Genomic DNA, 21863 nt, shown 5'->3' with positions numbered 1-21863 from the left:
ATGTGATAGAAAAAGAAACAGGAGTCAATTTGAGACGAGATAGGGGATCCAGTATTAGAATCAGAATTTAAAAGGGCTTTGGAGGACTTAAGATCAAATAAGGCAGAAGGAATAGATAACATCCCATTAGAATTTCTAAAATCATTAGGGGAAGTGGCAACAAAATGGCTATTCACGTTGGTGTGTAGAATGTATGAGCCTGGCAACATACCATCTGACTTCTGGAAAAGCATCATCCACACAATTTCGAAGAGAGCAAGAGCTGACAAGTGCGAGAATTATCACACAATCATCTTAACAGCTCATGCATCAAAGTTGCTGACAAGAATAATATACAGAAGAATGGAAAAGAAAATTGAGGATGCGCTAGATGACGGCATCAGTTTGACTTTAGGAAAGGTGAAGGCACGAGAGAGGCAATTCTGACATTGCGGTTAATAATGGAAGCATGACTAAAGAAAAATCAAGACACGTTCATAGGATTTGTTGATCTGGAAAAAGTGTTCAACAATGTAAAATTGTGCAAGTTGTTCAAAATTCTGGGAAAAAAAGGGGGAAGCTATAGGGAGAAACGGGTCCTATACAATATGTACGACAGCCAAGAGGGAATAATAAGAGTAGATGACCAGGAACGAAGTGCTCGTATTAAAATGGGTATAAGAAAAGGATACAGCCTTTCACCCCTACTGTTCAATCTGAACATAGAGGAAACAATGATGGAAATGAAAGTTTCAGGAGTGGAATTAAAATTCAAGGTGAAAGGATATCAATGATATGATTCACTGTTGACATTGCTATCTTGAGTGAAAGTGAAGAAGAATTACAAGATATACTGAATGGAATGAACAGTCTAATGACTAAAGAGTATGGATTGAGAGTAAATCGAAGAAAGATGAAGGTAATGAGAAGTAGTAGAAATGAGAACAGCAAGAAACCTAACATCAAGATTGACGGTCATGAAATAGATGAAGTTACGGAATTCTGCTACCTAGGCAGTAAAATAACAAATGACGGGAGGAGCTAGGATGACATCAAAAGCAGACTAGCAATGGCAAAAAGGTCATTCCTGGCCAAGAGAGGTCTACTAATATCAAATATCGGCCTTAATTTGAGGAAGAAATTTCTGAGAATGTACGTTTGGAGCACAGCATTGTATGGTAGTGGAACACTGGCTGTGGGAAAACTGGAACAGAAGAGAATCAAAGCATTTGAGATGTGGTGCTACAGATAAATGTTGAAAATTAGGTGGACTGATAAGGTAAGGAATGAGGAGGGTCTGCGCAGAATTGGAGAAGAAAGGAACATGTGAAAAACACTTTGGGCACCTACCAAACAGCATCAAAAGCCTGACAGATAGCCAACTAACATTTAAAAATAAATTAAAAGAATTTCTAGATGACAACTCCTTCTACTCATTGGCTGAATTTTTAGATATAAACTAAGTAAAAAAAAGAACTTAATCATTAGTGTCATGCAATATTTTGTGTAATGTAATTTCTTGCACAGACATCTTTTATTAACCTGACACGTTCCACATCATTACGAAGTGTCGTATTCATGATCTATGGAACAAGTATTAATCTAATCTAATCTACTGATAAGGAGAAGGGGCAGGATGATAGGACATCTGCTAAGACATGAGGTAATGACTTCCATGCTACTAGAGGGAGCTGTAGAGGGCAAAAACTGTAGAGGAAGACAAAGATTGGAATACGTCAAGCAAATACTTGAGGACGTAGGTTGCAAGTGCTACTCTGAGATGAAGAGGTTAGCACAGGAGAGGAATTCGTGGCAGGCCACATAAAACCAGTCAGAAGACTGATTAAAAAATAAATAAATAAATTAATTAATTAAAATAAATAAATTAAAAAACAACCTTTGTACACAATATATAATAACACACGTTAATATATCAGTTAATGGCGAATACTTAAATAACTTTTGTTATGCTATATACAGAAGGATAATATACAAATGTTCTTCTGTATGAGACTACATTGGTTTAAGATAGAAAAATTTATTTTTGTAGATATTCATTTATGGTGTAAAAGCAGTGATCAACCAAGTACAACTTCTATTTAGATTTGAAGTGACCAATGTTTTGTATGTGTTCAGTGGTATCTGGTAAGGCATTGTATAGTTTGATACTAGGATGGATACAATTATTTTGAAATAACTTTGTGTTGGCACTTTGAACATGTACATCCAATTTTTGTCTTGTATCATAGCTGTGTATTGTGTGATTTAGAGTGATAAGTGGTCTTTTTGTGTGTAAGTTTTGCTTTAAATACATTATATTTCATCATTCATTTCATCATCATTCATCAATTGTATTTCTTCTGTTACCCATGGTTTCTTCGCAGTTACCTTCTTTGTACCTATGTTTTCCTTCCCAACTTCTGTGATGGTCCTTTTTAGAGATGTCCATTCTTCTTCACCTGTACTGGCTACTGAGCTGCCCCTTATATTTTTAAGTATATATAAACAAGGAAAAGGGAGCATCATCCTTTTTTTGAAACAATGGTCTACACTATTTGCTATTATCTACCCCTGCCATTATTCTTATATATATTTATTTTTTTAATTTTGAATTTTTTGATGGCATCTTCAGAATTTCTCCAGAAAATAATCCCAAACTGGAGGTGAGATTGTATGACTGCATAATATACACACTGAAGAGTGTTGTAACTGGTACAATTTTTTAATGTACGCAACACGAAACAATAAGTACTTAATTTTTTCTTGATTTGTTCAATATGTGCTTTCCATTTCAAAGCTTTCCATTTCAGGTTGTCTTGTAGATGAAGTCCAAGAAATTTGGTACAGGCTGTTTTGGTAATTGTCTGTCCATACAGCTCTGGATTGGCGATATCAATTTCTTTGTTTGTGCTGTGTGTATATCCACAGCTACAGTTTTTCCAGTGTTTATTATTACGTCATTGTTATCAAAGTAACATGTTAGACTGTCAGTGGCTTCTCTAATGTTTTTACAAAAGTCTGTTCTGAGTTTCCTGTAATAAGAACACTCGTATCACCAGCAAATTGAAATACTGTACTGCTGTGATAGCTTATATTTAGGTCATTTACATAGAGTAAGAACAGAACAGGATCCACTACTGATCCTTGTGGCACACCATATTTAGCAGTCAGTAGCTTGGAATTATATTTCCTAATCATATTATCCCTTTCCTGATCTATTTCCATGTACTGTTCCCTATTCTTAAGATAAGAGTTGAGCCAGTTGTTAGCTGTTTCCCTAATGCCCAGATTTCCTAGCTTGTGTAGCAATTCGTCATGATTTATGGTGTCAAATGCCTTTGACAAATCTAAAAGTATGCCCATGGTAAGGTTTTTGTTGTCTAATGCTATCGGTGCCTCTAATAGATAGGAGTGAACTGCAGATTCGGTCGAAGTGTTTGCTCTAAATCCATGTTGAGATTCTGACAGAATGTCATTATCCTCTAAGAAGTCTATTAGTCTCTTTGAGAAAACAGACAGAAGTGACAATGGTCTGTAGTTGGAAATATCATCTTTGTTTCCTTTCTTATACAGTGTCTTTATTTTTGCTATTTTCAGACATGAAGGAAAAAGTTCCTGTAGCAAAAGATAGGTTACATAGGTGAGTTAAGGGCTCAGTAATCAAGTCCCCTCATTTCTTTATAATGAAATCAGGTATATCATCTACGCCTGCAGATTGTTTCATTTTGAGACTCTTTATTGTAACCTGTACTACTTCTACATTTGTCGGGCACAGAAACTTGGTTTACTTGAGACTTTTTCCCGTCTTTCTGAATGCTGTTTTCTATTTGGAGGTCTATTGTAGTAATTTCTTTGCTACATTTATAAAATAGCTATTAAACATATTACCTACTTCCTCTGGGTTATTAATATTTTGCAAGCCAGCCTTTAATACAATGTTATTAACTCCATTTTTGTCAGAACAGGTTTCTTTCTTTACATCTTGCCAGATTACTTTGGTTCTGTTTGAAGCATTTTCTATGTATTTGTCATTGTCTCGTTCCTTCGCCTCCTTTATTATTTTATTTAAGATAGATTTATATTTTTTGAAGTAACTATCAAACTCCAGAGTTTTGTTGTAACTTCTTACAATATTGTATAGGTACCTTCTCTACCACAAGACTTCTTTATACCACTAGTAATCCACTTGTTGCATTTAGTGGTTTGGGTTGTCTTGGCTTTCAATGGAAAAGCAAGATCAAAATAACATTTAGGCCCTAAATATATTCATGGATGTCTGAAACTTATAGAAATATTTTCTGTACTATACACCAGCTCCCATGATTCTTGTTGGAGATAATTCTGGAATGTTTGTACTGCAGCATTGCTGAAAGTTCTGCCCATGTGTGTAGTCTTCCTCGTATAATTATGCGATGGATTAGTGTTTACAGAAAAGCCTATAGCCTGTATGTGCTGGTCTGCCAGCCCAGCTTTAATTGCAACTGATTTATATTTTGTTTTGGAGCTAATTATTATTTGGTCTATAGTAGTACTAGAATGAATTGTAATCTCCAAATTATTGGTGGTTAATATGTTAATCAACTCAGATTTTGAATCACTTTGCTTATTAAAATCTACATTTAGGTCTCCACATATAAGAACTGCTTTTCAATTTGTTACTACTTTATTTAGTAAAGTATCAAGCTGAGTGTTGACCTTTGTTAAGTGGCTATTTGGAGATCTATACAAACATATTACAATTAACTTCTGGAATTTCTATACCTGATATTTCAAAATCTTTCTGAGTGTTTATGGATTCAACATTGTCTAAGTTATTGAATTTGATATCTTTCTTTATGTATATACAGTTCCCTCCATGTGTAAGCTGATTTCTACAAGTTTGTGCTGCTAACACATAATCTGTTATTTTCACTGTCTTTAACTAATTTTCTTTCAGCCAGTGTTCAGTTAAGAAAAGTATATTAACATATCTGAGTTCACTCGATAGCAAGATATACAAATCTCTTATTTTGTTCGTAAGTGACTGTATATTCTGATGTAGAAGATTGACCTGGTGAGATTTTAACTTTGTTCTGATTGTACTTGGTTGACCATTTACCTTTATTCCTGAATTTAAATTATGTGGGGAATCTTCCCTCTCATCTTGAAGTGTGTGTTGGTTTTCTCTGTTGGTCATAAGAAAATGTCCTGATGGTGAAAAGGGGCAGTTCTCTGTCTCTTTGGTCATTCTTCTTGTGTGGTTAATGTTTATGTGGTTTCTGTTTCTGCTGCAAGGACTGCTACTGGAGGTGTTGTTGATAGATGCACTATTTATCCTAATTTGATTTTGAGGCCTCTTGGGAATAAAAAATCTTGTTGATGACATGGTCGTCTTACACTTCTTCTTGCTGGAATTGATGAACTTCCTCCTGTTGCTGGGGTGGTAGTAGTTGATTGTTGGTGTTCACTGATACATATAAAATTAGAGTCCTTGGTGGTACTTTCGAGACTAGATCTGCTGTTGTCCTTAGTGGGTCTCTTGTAGGTACTGCTTCTGGTTTCCAGTGCACAGTTCTTTTTTATCTTGAATATCTTCAGGTGTGGAACTTGGTTGAGTTGCTATATTTGGGTTAGATGCTTCTGCTGGTATCCCAGCCTTGTTTAGTCTATGGTAGTTTTGTTTTTCCATGTCTTCTTTGAGTGATGAAGGTGTAGTACAGTTTTTTCTTACAGCTTCTTATTTATCTTCCATCACTATCGAGTTGGATAAGTCCATTTTTGCTGTTTATTTTTCTTGTGTTTTCACTGTCATATCTGCTGAAAGGTCTTCACATTATCTGCATATTAGAGTTGGTATTTGCAGATTGGCACATAATTTCTCTTTTCCTCCCATTCACAAGTGAAGTCCATGCTTTGTATAATCACTTCTGCTGAGGAATTTATTGATGTCCATGATCATTACACACTCAAAATTTTTTTTCAGTGCTCATTGAGAGCTCATTTGCAGCATAGATTCTGTTGTTCAGTTTTGGCACATTGTATCTCTAAGGAATTATGCACAAGATTACTTTTGTGTGGACTGTCTTTTGAAGAGAATTTGTTAAGGCCCATCCGAAACCCTCAAATTTCTTTAGGATGTAGTTTGTCCTACCTAGTATGAAGACACTGTCATTTTTCGTATATTCTTTTGTCTTCCCGTTTATGTTACAAACCACATCCTTTAACTGAGCATTAGGTTGTATTACAGAAGAGATGTTGTGTTTTTGATTTTGAAAACTTATCACAATTTTTGACAGTGACTACTATAACTGTCACAAAGAATTAATATGTTCTGACTCTTGTTTTCACTGTGTATCTTTTTTTGGGAACTGGTCAATCACTTTTTTTACAGTTTTCATTTGTATTAATGCTGTCAGTTTTATCAGGTCACTTCATAACACATGCACTTGAGTTCTTCGCTTTAGTATTTTTGCTTCTGATTCCTTCATTCTGCTTTTCTTTCTCACTGTTTACAGTTTTTGTGTAGTTTGTTTTGAGTGGTGTACTCAATTTCAGATAACCTAACAGTTCAGTATTTTCATTTCGATGTTTCTTTAGATCACTCTTTAAAGTATGAAACTTTGAAAAATTACTCTTCTGCTGCCCAGCCACAAACAGATTACCTGTGCCATATCCAGTCCATAGTAAGTGCCACTTTCTTATGATGCACTCTTTTAAATGTTCAACGTCAGCTACACATTTATTACATGGCATATTTTCACTTTCAATGGCTGTATTTCCATGTGGTAGAACGTTGCACACATGACACTCATTAGCCATTTCATTTGACTTCATGTACATACCGGTAGTTCACTATTTCGGACTAACTTTCTGGACACTTGAGTGATAATATTACACACAATGCATTTATGATTGCATTAATCACTGATTCTTACATATGTCTTACATCTTTTGCTCAATTTACATTTATATTTGTAGAGATAACACACTCGCAATTTACATTGTCTGGCATGTTCACGTTCAGCTTGAAGAGGCGCGACTGATTTCCTTCCCCATCTTTGACATAATCCACACTTATGCATCTCTAATGACCTCAGTGTCAACGGGATGGTTAAACTCAATAATCATTTTTTCATCATTGTTGGAGCCACTTCCCTACACACCAACATCCCTCATGTCCATGGCCTTGCCACTATTGAGCACTAACTTGTCCAGTGTCCTTCAGACTCCAACCCACTACCTTATTGCATACATGTTATAACTTACCCCTAACAACATGATTGCTTCGCATTCGAAGGGAAGATATACAAACAAGTCTGTGGCACAGCCATGGGCACCCGCATGGCATCCTCCTACGCCAACCTGTTTAGAGCCTATCTAGGAGAACCTTTGTAGCCTCCCAAAACCAATACCCAATGTCTGGTTCAGGTTCATTGATGACACCTCTACAACCTGAAACCAGGGGGGCCAAGAAACCCTATCCTCTTTCCTTCACAACCTCAACACCTTCTCTCGCATCAGCTCCTCAACTCAGCATGTCACCTTCCTGGACATTGACCTCCTCCTCTCTGATGGCTCCATCCACACCTCTGTCCACATTAAACCGACCATCCATGAACAGTACATGCATTTCGACAGCTGTCATCCCTTCCACACCATAAAACCCCTCCCATACCGACTGTCCACCTGGGGATGGCATATCTGTAGTGACAAGAATTCCCTTGCTCAGTATGCTAAAGGTCTCTCAAAGACCTTCACAGACAGACACTCTGCCCAGCCCACAAACAGATTACCTGTGCCATATCCAGTCTATATTAAGTGGCACTTCCTTATGACATTTGCTCTCTGAAGCTTTGCAAAATTACTCTTCTGCTGCCTGATGTTGCACTGCAAAGTTTGGCGCAGGCTAGAGCTCCAAAAGTAGCAAAGTTCTGACTGTGTGCAGACTTGTGGATTTCCTACCAGAGTCCTTCTGACTGTGTACAGACCTGTGGATTTCCTACCAGAGTCCATCTGTCCATACATTGAAAGTATTGTGTTCAACCTTTTAAATTCATATTTGTATGTGGTTGCTATCTGACAAATTTATAAAGCTTATCTTGATATTGAAATGCATAAATCTTAATGAAGGGCAAGAGACCAGGGTTAAAGTTAAATTCAGAAACAAAAATATCTGAAGCAAGCATTACACAATGTGAAATCCAGGCTAGCCAGTACATCAAACAATTTCACCTGTGAGACAGCAATCCATTTTCAATACAATTTACATACATTATCTGACTGCAAAAGACAATGATTCAAATTAAAAATGTTGGCCCTTTATATAGCTAATCTCTATCTTGTAAACAGTCACTATACCAGAATTGTTATAATTAAAGAGCAAATGAAAATTAATGCTTCTGACTGTGCGATAAAACTGCTTGAAAATTCAGAAGATAGAACTTCACTGAAATCTTTTGCTAGTATTAACCCTCAGAATTGATACTGATATTTTCAAAAAACACTCTGACAATCACTGTGCCCTACAGTGTACATGAATCTTGATGGTAATTTAATTCAATAGTCTACCTGTGCACATGGGATGCTCATCTATCCTGCAATCTGTTACTATTAATATAATGAAGAAACGGTCAAGAATCAAATTTCATTTGCATAGTTGCAATGGGCAATGCAAGACGGAATCTCATCACTTTTCATAAAAATGCTTCATCAACATACAACTCACAACAAGCAATGCAAGTATACAAAACACATTCATAAATGCAAAGGCTGAAAAATGAGGAACTAAACTTAACAATTGATAAATGAGAACAAAGATTCCATGTATAACTATGTCTCATTAGCAACAATACACACTTTCATAAATTTGTCACAACTAGACAAGTTAGCAAAAATCTTTCTCAATAATTTTCTTGTGTACAATTACTCTCCTTGACACTTATTTTGATCATAAGACAAATTTATGTGCTTCACTATAAAAATTCTTATAGTAAACATTAAACATACACTATGTCCTAACAATAAGAAACTACACAACTACAAATATATTTAAAAAACTGTATTACCTTAGAAAACTTCTCTTCTGACAGTCTTGCATTCAAATCATATCAATTCCACAAAAATTTACCTCAGAACAGATTAATACAAATGCTTTTCAAATAACACTGCCTTCACTACATGACAGGCCAGCTTCCATCCTTCTCAAAGCAAGTACATAGCCGGGCTGTCTAACAAACACTGAATGCTATTCTGACAAAGTAAAGCTAACCTCTCTGACCAACATCTGTGGTCTCAAGAATAGAATTACAAACAATATGTTATATCGATACTAAAGAGACTGAATATATTTATCAAATTCATAATTTCCTTCACATTTATGGTCAAAATCTTTTGAAAATCAACATTGAAAATAGAACAATCATCTTTCAGAGTCTGTTCTGATGTGGAACATGTCATGATTCATACATTCATACACATGGTATCACAAAAAAATTGTAATTACCTTTCCAAATTAAACAATGTTGTATTTTTACCTTGTCTTCTTATACAGTAGTAATTAACATTCACATTTAACTTATTTCAACTTTCTCCTTTCATTAACTTAGAATTTCAAAACTTCACAAAATGTATGACTTCCAGATTCCTTTAGTGTCATATAGAATTCAGTACACATTCATTTATTTGAATAATTAACACCCCAGTGAGTTATTTCATTTCCTTCATCTCTTATTTGCAAAGTCCTGAGAAAAGCACTGTGCACACATAGCTTCTCTCTCACAGTCACAAATCAGAGATTGTTCACTGTCTAACAATTTTTGGTTAAAGTTCACGTGACACACGACAGGGTGTAACTCATTCTTGGCAATGCATACATTTGCACCTCACAGATGGAAGAAACACTATGATGCGAAGTTCCACTGGACTCACCTCCAATCCTCCCACCATGCCCAGAACCAGCTACAGTGGAGTGTCCTCTTCATCACCCAGTACCACTCCAGACTGGAATTCTAAACCACATTGTTCATCAGGGCTTTGATTATTTATCATCATGCTCCGAAGAAGAGGGACGTCCTACCCAAGATCCTTTCCACCCTTCCAAAAGTGGTGTTCCATCACCTATCCAGCCTCAACAACACCCTAGTCCATCACTATGCCACTCCCAAAAGCCCATCCCCTTGCCACAGGGAGCATATCTCTGTGGGAGACTGAGATGCAAGACCTGCACCATGTGCCCACCCAGTTTTTCCTAGTCCTGTCTTTTCTCACATGTTTATCCTATACCATCATCAGAGATTGGACCACCTTTGAAATTAGCCATGTCATAGGTTTGCTGTAAAGGTTTTTATGTTGGTATCACAACCAACCAGCTGGCCAGCAGAATGAATGGCCCATTTCACATTACCAAACTGTGGCCAAGAGCAAAGTGGACCATCTTATGGCATAACATGCAGCTAAACATAACATGCTTCATTTCAGTGGCTTGTTCACAACCTGGGCCATCTGGATCCTCCCCTGCACTACCAGTTTTTCTGAACTGTATAAATTGGAGTCATCCTTACAACACATTCTCCACTCCTGAAATCATCCAGGTCTCATCCTTCAGTAACATACTCTCCTCACACCCTCTGTCCAACAGTTTCTGCCCCCTCTGTCCTATAATGTCCTCCCAAGTCACATCCATCACCCTCACTGAGCTGCTCTCTGCCAACATGCCCACCAGTCTTTCTTCTCTCTGCTCTTCTCCTGCTCCCCATTTCCACCTCACCTCCCTTCCCCCAACAGCTTCTTGATGCTGTGCCTGGTAGCCCAATTTTTCTGCTTTCCAAATCCTGCACATTCCACCAGACAGTGCTCTTCTCTCCCCACACTCAGATTCTGCTATCCCTCCCCCTTTCTGCTTGTCCCATGCTGGACTGTTTCTTTCAACATTGCAGTTGCAGTCTGGTCAGAGCAGCTGGAGATGGTGGTCATTGTGTGCTTGAGGTGTGCCTGATTGTGTGAACTGGTGTGCATTTTCCATTCCTATATGAAGTAGGTTTTGGCTGATAGCTCAGTGTGTGTAACAGTCTCTTCATTATGCCTGTCTGCAACTCAATCTGTCATCTTACAGTGACTAACAATCTGTGCTTTTCATGATTTTTGACCGTCCAACCTGGCCTTTCCACTGTTTCATTTTGCGTAACAGCTTTTCTTCCATTCCAAAATTCAGTTCATTTTAATTCATCATCGTGCAAGGACATTTGAAATCAAATCATGAACATATAAATGATGTAAATTGAAAATAGGCAACAGAAACATTAAGTTATCACAGCCATGGCCCAAGAAGGGATCCAAAGAAGAGAAACCAACGCATCCTATTAAATTGGAGACCACTCCCATACAGTACATATCTGTGACACTTCTGGAGCAAAGTACATCTAACTCATATCCTGTCCAGTATCAGTAGGATATCCTATTAAATTGGAGACCACTCCCATACAGTACATATCTGTGACACTTCTGGAGCAAAGTACATCTAACTCATATCCTGTCCAGTATCAGTAGATAGAATGATGTACCAGCGATATTTGTGAACAATATGATGTAGAATCTTATGTTGTCATTACAGAAAAATTTAGGTTGGTTCCATAGTTGTGGAAGGCTTGGTTTTCTCATGGTGTCTAAACTATCAAGGATTTCAGTCAGATCACCTTGATGGGTTGAGATAAGGTCTGGATTGAAACAATAACAGCATATGGTGCCAATGTCTGAGCAGATAAACAGTGTTCAATGAAAATAACCTCAATGTCAAAATACCCATTTAACACACTAGTTGTCAAAGTGCCGTCAAAAATGTTGTGAAAGATTTTTATGTACAAGATATATTAGTACTAATTCAGTGTCACTGTAAAGTCATGCAAGTAAAATGCTCTATTCAGAAAAATTGATAATAAATTACTGTCTGAAAGAAGCTGTGAAAATATTCAGTTGGATGTTGATAAGATTTCAGAGTGGTACAGAGATTAACGATTAGCTTTAAATGTTTAGAAATGTAAATTTTGCAGTTCACAAAATGGAAAAGTCATGTAGTCTGTCACAGTTCAGCCAGAGGGCAGACTGAGATTTATAGGTAGGATATTAAGGACATGGAATCATTCAAAAAAGGAGACTGCATACAAAACACCCACAAGAACAATCTTAGAACACTGCTGAAGTGTCTAGGATCCATACCAAATAGGAGTAACAGAAGTTATCGAAAATAAAAGAATCATAAAAAGAGTGTAACATCCTTGCCCTAAGAAATAAATTAGCAATAGAGGACTGGGATCTGGTTTACCATACTGAAGGATCTGAAAACAAATGGGCCAAATACTATGATACTATGCTAAGACACTTTGACAGATGCTGCCCTGTTAAGAAAATACAAAGAGTGTTCACCCGTAACCAAAGTGCAAAAACCAACAGACTGATAATTCCAGCAAATATGATAAAACTCGCAAAACATCCAGGATCTGGATGTGTTACACAAGTCATCAAACCTGCAGGTTTTTAAGGCCAAGTACAACGAAGCCAAGAAAATCTTTAAGAAAGAGCTTTCAAATCTAAGAAAACAGATATACAGCAGGGAAATAGCTCAATCAGACAATGTAGCCAAGACCTCATGGAGAATTGTAAATCAATTTCGCAATGCCCAACCGAAGCCAGAAACTGAAATCGTAAATATAAGACATGAAGGAAACACAATTAAAGACCCTAATAAAGTCTGCAACGTTTTCAATAAATACTTTATATCTGCAGCTGTTAGTCCAGTTGATAACACAATTGTGAGTAGTGAGGTAAATCTCTGCCTCTTTGAAGAGCCACCTTTTGAATTCAAACAAGGAAGTGAAAAAGAAATAGGCAGGATAATAAATAACCTAAAGAATAAGTTCTCATCTGGATTGGATGGTTTGAGTAGTATTGTGATTAAAAAATGTAAGAAGGAATTAGTTAAAATAATCACCCACCTGGTTAACTGCAGTATCAGAGAACATACATTTCCAAATGTATTGAAATGGAGCACAGTTAAACCAGTGCATAAAAAAGGATCCAAGGAAGAGGTTTCAAATTTCAGGCCCATATCATTAATACCTGTCTTCAGCAAAATATTTGAAGTTGTGCTGCTGACACAATTTAGTGACTATTCCTTGAAAAATAAGTTCGTAACAGAGACACAACATGGATTCCGTAAAGATCATAGTACTATCACAGCAATTACAGAATTTCTTCACAAAACATATGGTGTCCTTGATCAAGGAATGCAAACAGCTGGCATATTTCTAGACCTTACTAAAGCCTTTGACTCGGTAAACCATGAGTTACTTTTAAGTAAACTTGAGTCATACAATGTAAATGCTGCATCCATGCAATTGCTGGCTACATAGTTATTTAACCGCAAGCAGTGTACAAAGCTGACTTACAAAATCAATAATCAGATCATTAATTTGCAGTCCAAATATGAGACAGTCACATAAGGTGTACCCCAGGGCTCAATTTTGGCTCAATTTTGGGCCCTTTCCTTTTCCTAGTGTACATAAATGATATAGAGCAACCTTTCAACTCCCAATTTGTAACCTATGCAGACGATACCTCACTGTTATTTCTTGGTAAACAAAACGATGAGTTAATGTTGGTAGCAACTGAGGGACTACGTCAAATAACTACTTATTTCCAAGGTCAAGGTTTGAAAGTTAATATCAGTAAATCTCAGTTATTGCCATTTAAACTTGCAAACTCACACCAAACCTCTATCAGTAACCTAGGTGGAATTGAAGTAGTGGACACAGAAGGCTGCAGATTTCTAGGTATTCACCTAGATGAAAATCTAAGATGAGTAAACCATATCAAATTTTTATGCAATAAAATCAGCAGTTCATTACATCTAATCAGCCAGTTATCAAAAGTAGTTCCACATCAGACATTAAAAACAATTTATTATGGAACCATTTTTGCACAGATTAATTACGGGATAGAGATATGGGGTTGTGCTGCCGACATACATATGAACAGAATATTAACCCTACAGAAAAGAGCAATCAGAATTATCCATGGATTAGGGTATAGAGATTCATGCAGGGAAATCTTTTTTCATCATGAATACATCACAGTCTACTCACTGTATCTTTACAAATTAATTATATTTTTTGTGATACATCAAAACAAAGCAACAAAGTGCTCTGATATGCATGCCTATAATACAAGAAATAAAGACTGCTACTACAGACAAAGAACAAAATTAAAAACAACAGACCATAGTCCATGCATCAGTGGTCAAATATGGTACAACAGATTACCGGACTCTATAAGGTGCCACAAAGGGAACTCATTCAAAGTGAAACTGAAATATTTCTTGTAAGGAGTCACTCCAATCCCGGGAGCGGAAAGACTTCCCTTAGGGGGAAAAAAAGGACAGGTGTACACTCGCGCACACACACACACACGCACACATATCCTGTCCTTTTTTTCCCCTAAAGGAAGTCTTTCCGCTCCCGGGATTGGAATGACTCCTTACCCTCTCCCTTAAAACCCACATCCTTTCGTCTTTCCCTCTCCTTCCTGAAGAAGCAACCATCGGTTGCGAAAGCTAGTAATTCTGTGTGTGTGTGTTTGTGTGTTTTGTTCATTGTGCCTGTCTGCTGGCGCTTTCCCGCTTGGTAAGTCTTGGAATCTTTGTTCTTAATATATTTTTCCCATGTGGAAGTTTCTTTCTATATATATATATATATATATATATATATATATATATATATATATATATATATATATATGTGTGTGTGTGTGTGTGTGTGTGTGTGTTTTTTGTTCATGTGCCTGTCTGCCGGCGCTTTCCCGCTTGGTAAGTCTTGGAATCTTTGTTTTTAATATATTTTTCCCATGTGGAAGTTTCTTTCTAACTTCCACATGGGAAAAATATTTTATATATATATAACTTCCACATGGGAAAAATATATTAAAAACAAAGATTCCAAGACTTACCAAGCGGGAAAGCGCCGGCAGACAGGCACAATGAACAAAACACACAAACAAACACACAGAATTACTAGCTTTCGCAACCGATGGTTGCTTCTTCAGGAAGGAGAGGGAAAGACGAAAGGATGTGGGTTTTAAGACTGTGTCTGTGTATGTGCGGATGGATATGTGTGTGTGTGTGTGTGTGTGTGTGTGTGTGTGTGTGTGTGTGTGTGTGTGTGTGTGCGAGTGTACACCTGTCCTTTTTTTCCCCCTAAGGGAAGTCTTTCCGCTCCCGGGATTCGAATGACTCCTTACCCTCTCCCTTAAAACCCACATCCTTTCGTCTTTCCCTCTCCTTCCTGAAGAAGCAACCATCGGTTGCGAAAGCTAGTTATTCTGTGTGTGTGTTTTATATATATATATATTAAAAACAAAGATTCCAACACTTACCAAGCGGGAAAGCGCCAGTAGATAGGCACAATAAATAAAACACACAAACACACACACAGAATTTGAGCTTTCCCGCTTGATAAGTCTCGGAATCTTTGTTTTTAATATATATATCCAGTCCCGGGAGCGGAAGACTTACCTTATGGGGAAAAAAGGATAGGTATATACTCGCGCACTCACACACACACACACACATATCCATCCATACATATACGGATGGATATGTGTGTGTGTGAGTGCGCGAGTATATACCTATATATGATATGTCTGCTTGTGTCTGTATATGTATGGATGGATATGTGTGCGTGTGTGTGCGCGAGTATATACCTATCCTTTTTTCCTCCTAAGGTAAGTCTTTCCACTCCCGGGATTGGAATGACTCCTTACCCTCTTCCTTAAAACCCACATCCTTTCGTCTTTCCTTTCCTTCCCTCTTTCCTGAAGAAGCAACCGTTGGTTGCGAAAGCTAGAAATTTTGTGTGTGTGTTTGTGTGTTATTTTGTTGTGCCTGTCCACCGGCACTTTCCCATTTGGTAAGTCTTGGAATCTGTGTGTGTGTGTGTGTGTGTGTGTGTGTGTGTGTGTGTGTAAAATCTGAATATTTGCAATAGGTACACTGTAACACCCAATATTGTGCCTTATTAGGTACAATGGTACATTTGTATCATGTATATGTAATCACATATGTATATATGACTGTACTAAGCTTGTAAAAAAATGCTATGACGTTTGCAAAATCACCTGTTGGTGTCCCCATGCAAAAAAAAAAAAAAAAAAAAAAATAATAATAAATAAATAAATAAATAAATAAATAAATAAATAAAAAATAAATAAATAAATAAATAAATAAATAAAGATATTGAACAAACAACAAAGAAAGTCACTATGAATGGTCAGAGGTTTGTTCAATCCATGACAGAATGTCATGAAGAAGCTGAAAGGACTGAACCAACAGACACTTGAAGATAGGAACAAACTATCCCCCATAGGGATCACAAAAATAAGATTACACTTATTACAGCACACACAGAGGAATTTAAGTACTCATTCTTCCTGTGATCCATAGATGACTGGAATGGGAGAAAACCCCAATATTGATACAATGGGATGTACCCCCTGAAATATGCACTTTGCAGTGGTTTGCAGAGTAAACTGCTACCTGTGTGTCTATTAATTTTCAAAGCTCAGCAGCAGTTGGAGGTCACTTATATTCTCTGTGTGGGCTGTTCTGTGTAGGCCAGTACTGCAGTGCTATAGTTGTTTATGGTACAGTCACACCAGTAATCAGTGATCAAGCTAAATTCTTTGTGCCAGCTGTGCTGGTCTGCACAAAATTAATGATTGTGACAATCGAGAAGTCAGGTAGGGTGTAAATACACTAAACCCTCACTGATGTGAACCTCAGTAATCTGGCCTTTCATTAATCTGGCTCAAACCCAGCCTCTAATTGCTCAGGCAGAAATGATGCATAAAATAATGAATTCTCATGTGAAACAATTTTGTTAGTTAATTAAAATGTTAAACAGTGCTATACATGGTTGAAATTGTGACTTTCTTTGTAGTTCGGTATAAAGGCTTCTAAAAGGGAACATGTTATGTTGGACCTCATGCAGAAACTGGAAATTAGAGGTAAGTTGGATTGAGGTTCCTCACAGAAAGCAATTGTTGCTGAGTAGAGCACCGGACAAGCAACTATTTATGACTGAGCTTTAACAGACAAAGAGCTAATCAAAGTGTACAGAAAAGTTATGATGGAAGTGATGAAGAAGGGGACATAGGAGGGTAGAACATGAAGATGTCTCACACTGCTGGTACTGAAGTTGCAGACATCTTCCTGGTGTACATTACAAAACAGTTGTATGTTATGCAACAATCAGAAATGTGTAGAACTGATGTAATGCTTGTAAAGCCATGGTGTGGAAAAGCATATAGCCACCACATATTATAATTGTGGCAACTAAAAATTTGAGATGTTTCATAGTAAGTGATACTACTGTATATCTACACATTCAAGGACTACGTTTTCTATGAAAATGAATGTTCTTTGGATTTAATAAAATATAATCCATATTTGTTTACACTAAATTTAAGACACGCTCAGTAAATTGACACTTCTGCTAATCTGCTGCCCCTATGTGCAAGGAATGGCCAGATTAGCAATAGTCAAGTTTAATTTAGGAGCAAACATAACAACTCACCAAATAATAGGGGCGTTGAGGTTCATAAACAAGACTTAAAACTTTGCTAGCTTTTGAACAGTTCCTTTTCTGAACTAAAGTGTGCGAGCGCATGCACACACTCACATGCGCGCGCTCACACACACACACACACACACACACACACACACACACACACACACACACACACACACACACACACTAGCTGCAAATTTTTCAAGTGCTAAAGCATGTTAATGCTATTAGTATAAAAAACTATTAAAAACTTCGAATTGGCTTCTATTCTAAGTAGTTAGTGAATATTATGGTGGGTAGATAAATAATAAGCAAGCAATAATACTTATATACTAGTTAATTAGTGTAACTGGGGAAATGGCAATTTTTTCAATTTTTCTTTTTCAAAAAGTAGCATGTTTCTTATATATGTTGGTATTTGAAATTCAGTCTCAGTAAATGAAACTAATTTCTAGCAGTTTATCAACAGTTAATTCTTAATGTTCCTTCTAACTACTGCTCTAGTTTGTTTACGTATTAACCTGACTTGTTCCACATCCCAAAGTGTGCTCCTCCATTATTGTTGTTAAAGTATCAAGATGAATCATACAATATGCACATGACTATGAACAGGACATTTGTTGCAATTTTAGATTCTTTTGTTCTATGTGTCCTTAAAGTGAACTGTTATTATATGCTGACATTTGTCATTGTTTTATAATCAATAAATGCTAGCCTGCTATCAATCTGATGGCTATTTCTCTTAGAAATTACACACTTTTTTAATGGTTTGCAATTATCTGCCCCTTCACTATAGTGAATTTCTTAAAGTTTAATTTTAATGCTACAGTGTATGGACATTATCTTTCTACATATAAGAAATGAACCAAGAAAGTAAATTTATGAGTTTTCAAATAAAAAAAGGAAATCAAAAGCAGTTATGAACAATTATAAGATGTGTTTCTATTTTCTCTTCAATCTACTTCCTAAATAGCTGTATCTTGCTTGTTTAACAGGATAGCCTATTTCAGCATGCGCGCAGGCCATTCCTCGGCTGTTTTACGCATAAGCAAAGTTCAGGCAAATGATTATGGGATTTATTTGTGTAAAGCATCTAATAAATTGGGAGCATCTACTGGAACAATAGAATTCTTTGGTAAGCTGCTCTGATACTTTGCAGAGATAATTTGTTTTATTTTTAAATCCAGGAACAAAACTCAAAAGTATTTACCTTCGAAAATAATGATGAAAATACACTTGCAACTTTATTGACTTTCCATATTCATGTTTATTTCTTCAGCAAAGAAGACTTTCTGTGTACACATTTACAAAACAGGCCTTTTGTCAGTCAGTGAGTGATAAATCCCTACTTTTTTGATGACTTTAAAAAATGTTCTAAAGAAATGATTTGAGGAATAGCCTTTTCTGCTGATGGTAAGATAAGCCATTGGGTTTTGTCTCCCCTTCTCAAGGAGCAGTATTGTTTTTGCCAAAGTCCAGGTAGCCACAAAGGAGAAAGAGCCAGTGTGTGATCTGTGCTTCTACCATGGGATTTGGGGGGGGGGGGGGGGGGAATGTGATTTGGGGGGGGGGGGAGGATGGGGTGTTCGTATACGTAACATATGAATATAATAGAAATAAACATGCACATGGGAAAAATATATTAAAAAAGATGCTGTGACTTAACAAACGGGAAAGCGCTGGTAGATAGACACATGTATGTATGTTTTTTATTGTGTCTATCTACCAGCACTTTCCCGTTTGGTAAGTCACAGCATCTTTTTTAATATAACAGTATACTGATATATTTATCCTGACCACTTTCTAATTCAACAATAAAAAAAATTGCAAACAACTCCCTCAAAGGAGAAATGTACATATATTATTAAACAGTTTGTGTTGGAAATCACAGTACTTTCACCCATCATGATACTGAAGTTTTTATTCGGTTCTACAAAGAAGCGAGCAAGATTCTATTCCATTTCTTTTCCTATAAACATAACGATATTTTGCATGCTTGGTTACAATGAAATGCATTACTGACTCATAAATTTTTAAACTTTTGTAGTTCAATTATTGTGGGATATGATTTGAATGAGAATTTCTGTTTAAGTATTACATATGCGGATCTGAACAACAAAGCAGTTGTAATAACTTTTTGTTGATGTTGCATTCCCTACAACTTTTCACTTTCATTTATTGATACTTTGCTTTTCCTTGCAACATATGATTTTTAGACATTTCATGTGTGACTTGCACTTTAGATGATCACCAACTTTACAAAGTCTACAACTTTGCTTCCACCGTATGCTGATAGGTGGTGACAACGATAAGTAGCGGTCTAAAGAAACAGATGGCAGACATCAGGCAGCTAGCTTGGACATGAGTCAACATAACCTCATTCAAACATTAGTCAATTTGTGCCTGCATCATAAAGTTGTTCTTTATTGAAAATGTCAGTTTACGAGACTAATTCTCGTTATTTGCGGGAGGTGTTTCTGTTTTGTTTCAATATGAAGAAAACAGTGGCTGAGTCTCATCGAATGCTATCAAGAGTGTATGGTAAGGATACTATTAGTGAAAGAAGGTGCTGTTAGTGGTTTCAACATTTCAAGAATGGTGGTTTTAATGTCATAGACCAGCATACTGGTGGAAGAGAGAATGTTTTCGAAGATGCAGAATTGGAGACACAATTGAGTGAAGACTTTGCATCAGACTCAATAAGAATTGTCACAATTAGTGGGAGTGATACAACAAGCCTTTCAAAATGCCTCAAGGCTATGGGCATGATTCAGAAAGAAGTAACTTGGGTCCCGTTTGAGATGAAACCAAGAAGCATTGAGCAGCGTTTTTGTGTTTGTGAACATTTGCTTCAGTGGCAACAATGGACTAGATTTCTGCATCGTATTGTGACCAGGACGAAAAATGGGTTCATTACGATAACCCTAAATGCAAAAAAATCATGGGGATATCCTGGCCATGCTTCCACATTGACGGCCAAACCAAATATTCACTGCTCCAAGATCATGCTCTGCATTTGGTGGGACCAGCTCGGCGTCGTGTACTATGAGGTGCTAAAACCAAGTTAAATAATCACAGGTGCTTGTTATCGAATGCAATTAATGCATTCGAGCAGAGCAGTAAAAGCCAAATGGCCACAATCCAGAGAGAGGCATGAAAAAGTGACTTTTCAGCATGACTACGTGTGGGCCCCATGTTGCAAAAGAGGTCAAAATGTACTTGGAAACGTTAAAATGGGAATTCCTATCCCACCCACCATATTCTCCAGACATTGCTCCCTCTGACTATCCCTGTTTAGATCAATGGCACATGGCCTGGCTGACCAACACTGCTAATCTCATGAAGAAGTCACAAATTGGATCGATTCGTGGATCGTTTCAAAAGATGAAAAATTTTTCCAACGTGGGATTTGTACACATCTGACAGATGAGAGAAAGTAGTGGCCAGTGATGGAAAATACTTTGAATGATACATGTGTAACTAATTTTTTTCATTAAAGCCTCAAATGTTGGGAAAAAACAGCAGAAGCAAAGCTGTACACTTTGTACCCTTTTTTTTTTTTTTTTTTTTTTTTTTTTTTTTTTTTTTTTTTTTTTGGCAAAACCACCAGCCAAAAACAAGTTATTGATATGCAAACATTCCATGCTTCCCACCATAAGTTTACAAATTGTGCACATTACAAAGTTTTTGTCATTTACAGACTGTCACGGCTTAGTTTTTGGCCAGTTTTGAAAAGATGATAAAGCAATACAATTCCCCACTGTAATTTCAAGTCTACTGTTTCTCTAATTTCTATCTTGAGACTTCACAGAGTTTTCAGTCCTTGATGATTCACTGTCTCTCTGTTTGTTGCCACTATCATTACCATTTTGTTTTTTAAATTCACCATTTGTTTTATCTCTTTCAGCACTACTGTCAGTATCATGACTGTTAATGTTTGCTCACATTTCTAGCGATGCCCTCCTCTTAAGGAATGATGAAATGTTGCTTTGTTTGAAAGACATGCTGAAAATCAAGAGTTTTTACAGGTCTGAAGCCACTCAAATCATTAATAATGCTACTTGCCTTGCAAGGTTGCAATTAAAGCATGTCAGAGCTTAGATTAAAACAACAATGACAGCATAAGAAGAATGATTCACTTTTAAATACTTAAATACATAACACTTTTTCCAGAATTAATGAGCAAACATGTTAATATTTAGATAATAATAGTGTGTTAATATTTTCAATGTATGGCTTCCAAAATTTGAATTAAATGTTGAGTTTTACATAACCAGTGAATGAGAAATAGAG

General features: G+C 36.7%; 1 protein-coding gene across 1 annotated transcript in view; it reads left to right on the top strand.

Moving 5' to 3' along the window:
- LOC126285015 (lachesin-like) overlaps positions 1-21863 on the top strand; it is a 147953-nt gene that overhangs the window by 102968 nt on the left and 23122 nt on the right. Inside the window, exon 5 of the mRNA XM_049984325.1 lies at positions 18566-18705. Coding sequence (XP_049840282.1) covers positions 18566-18705 — 140 coding nt within the window. The remainder of the gene's footprint in view (positions 1-18565; positions 18706-21863) is intronic.

The sequence above is a fragment of the Schistocerca gregaria genome, chromosome 8, assembly GCF_023897955.1.
Source record: "Schistocerca gregaria isolate iqSchGreg1 chromosome 8, iqSchGreg1.2, whole genome shotgun sequence".
Classification (NCBI taxonomy): Eukaryota; Metazoa; Arthropoda; class Insecta; order Orthoptera; family Acrididae; genus Schistocerca; species Schistocerca gregaria.
Note: the sequence above shows the minus strand (reverse complement) of the source record. Positions and strands in the feature narration are given on the sequence as shown.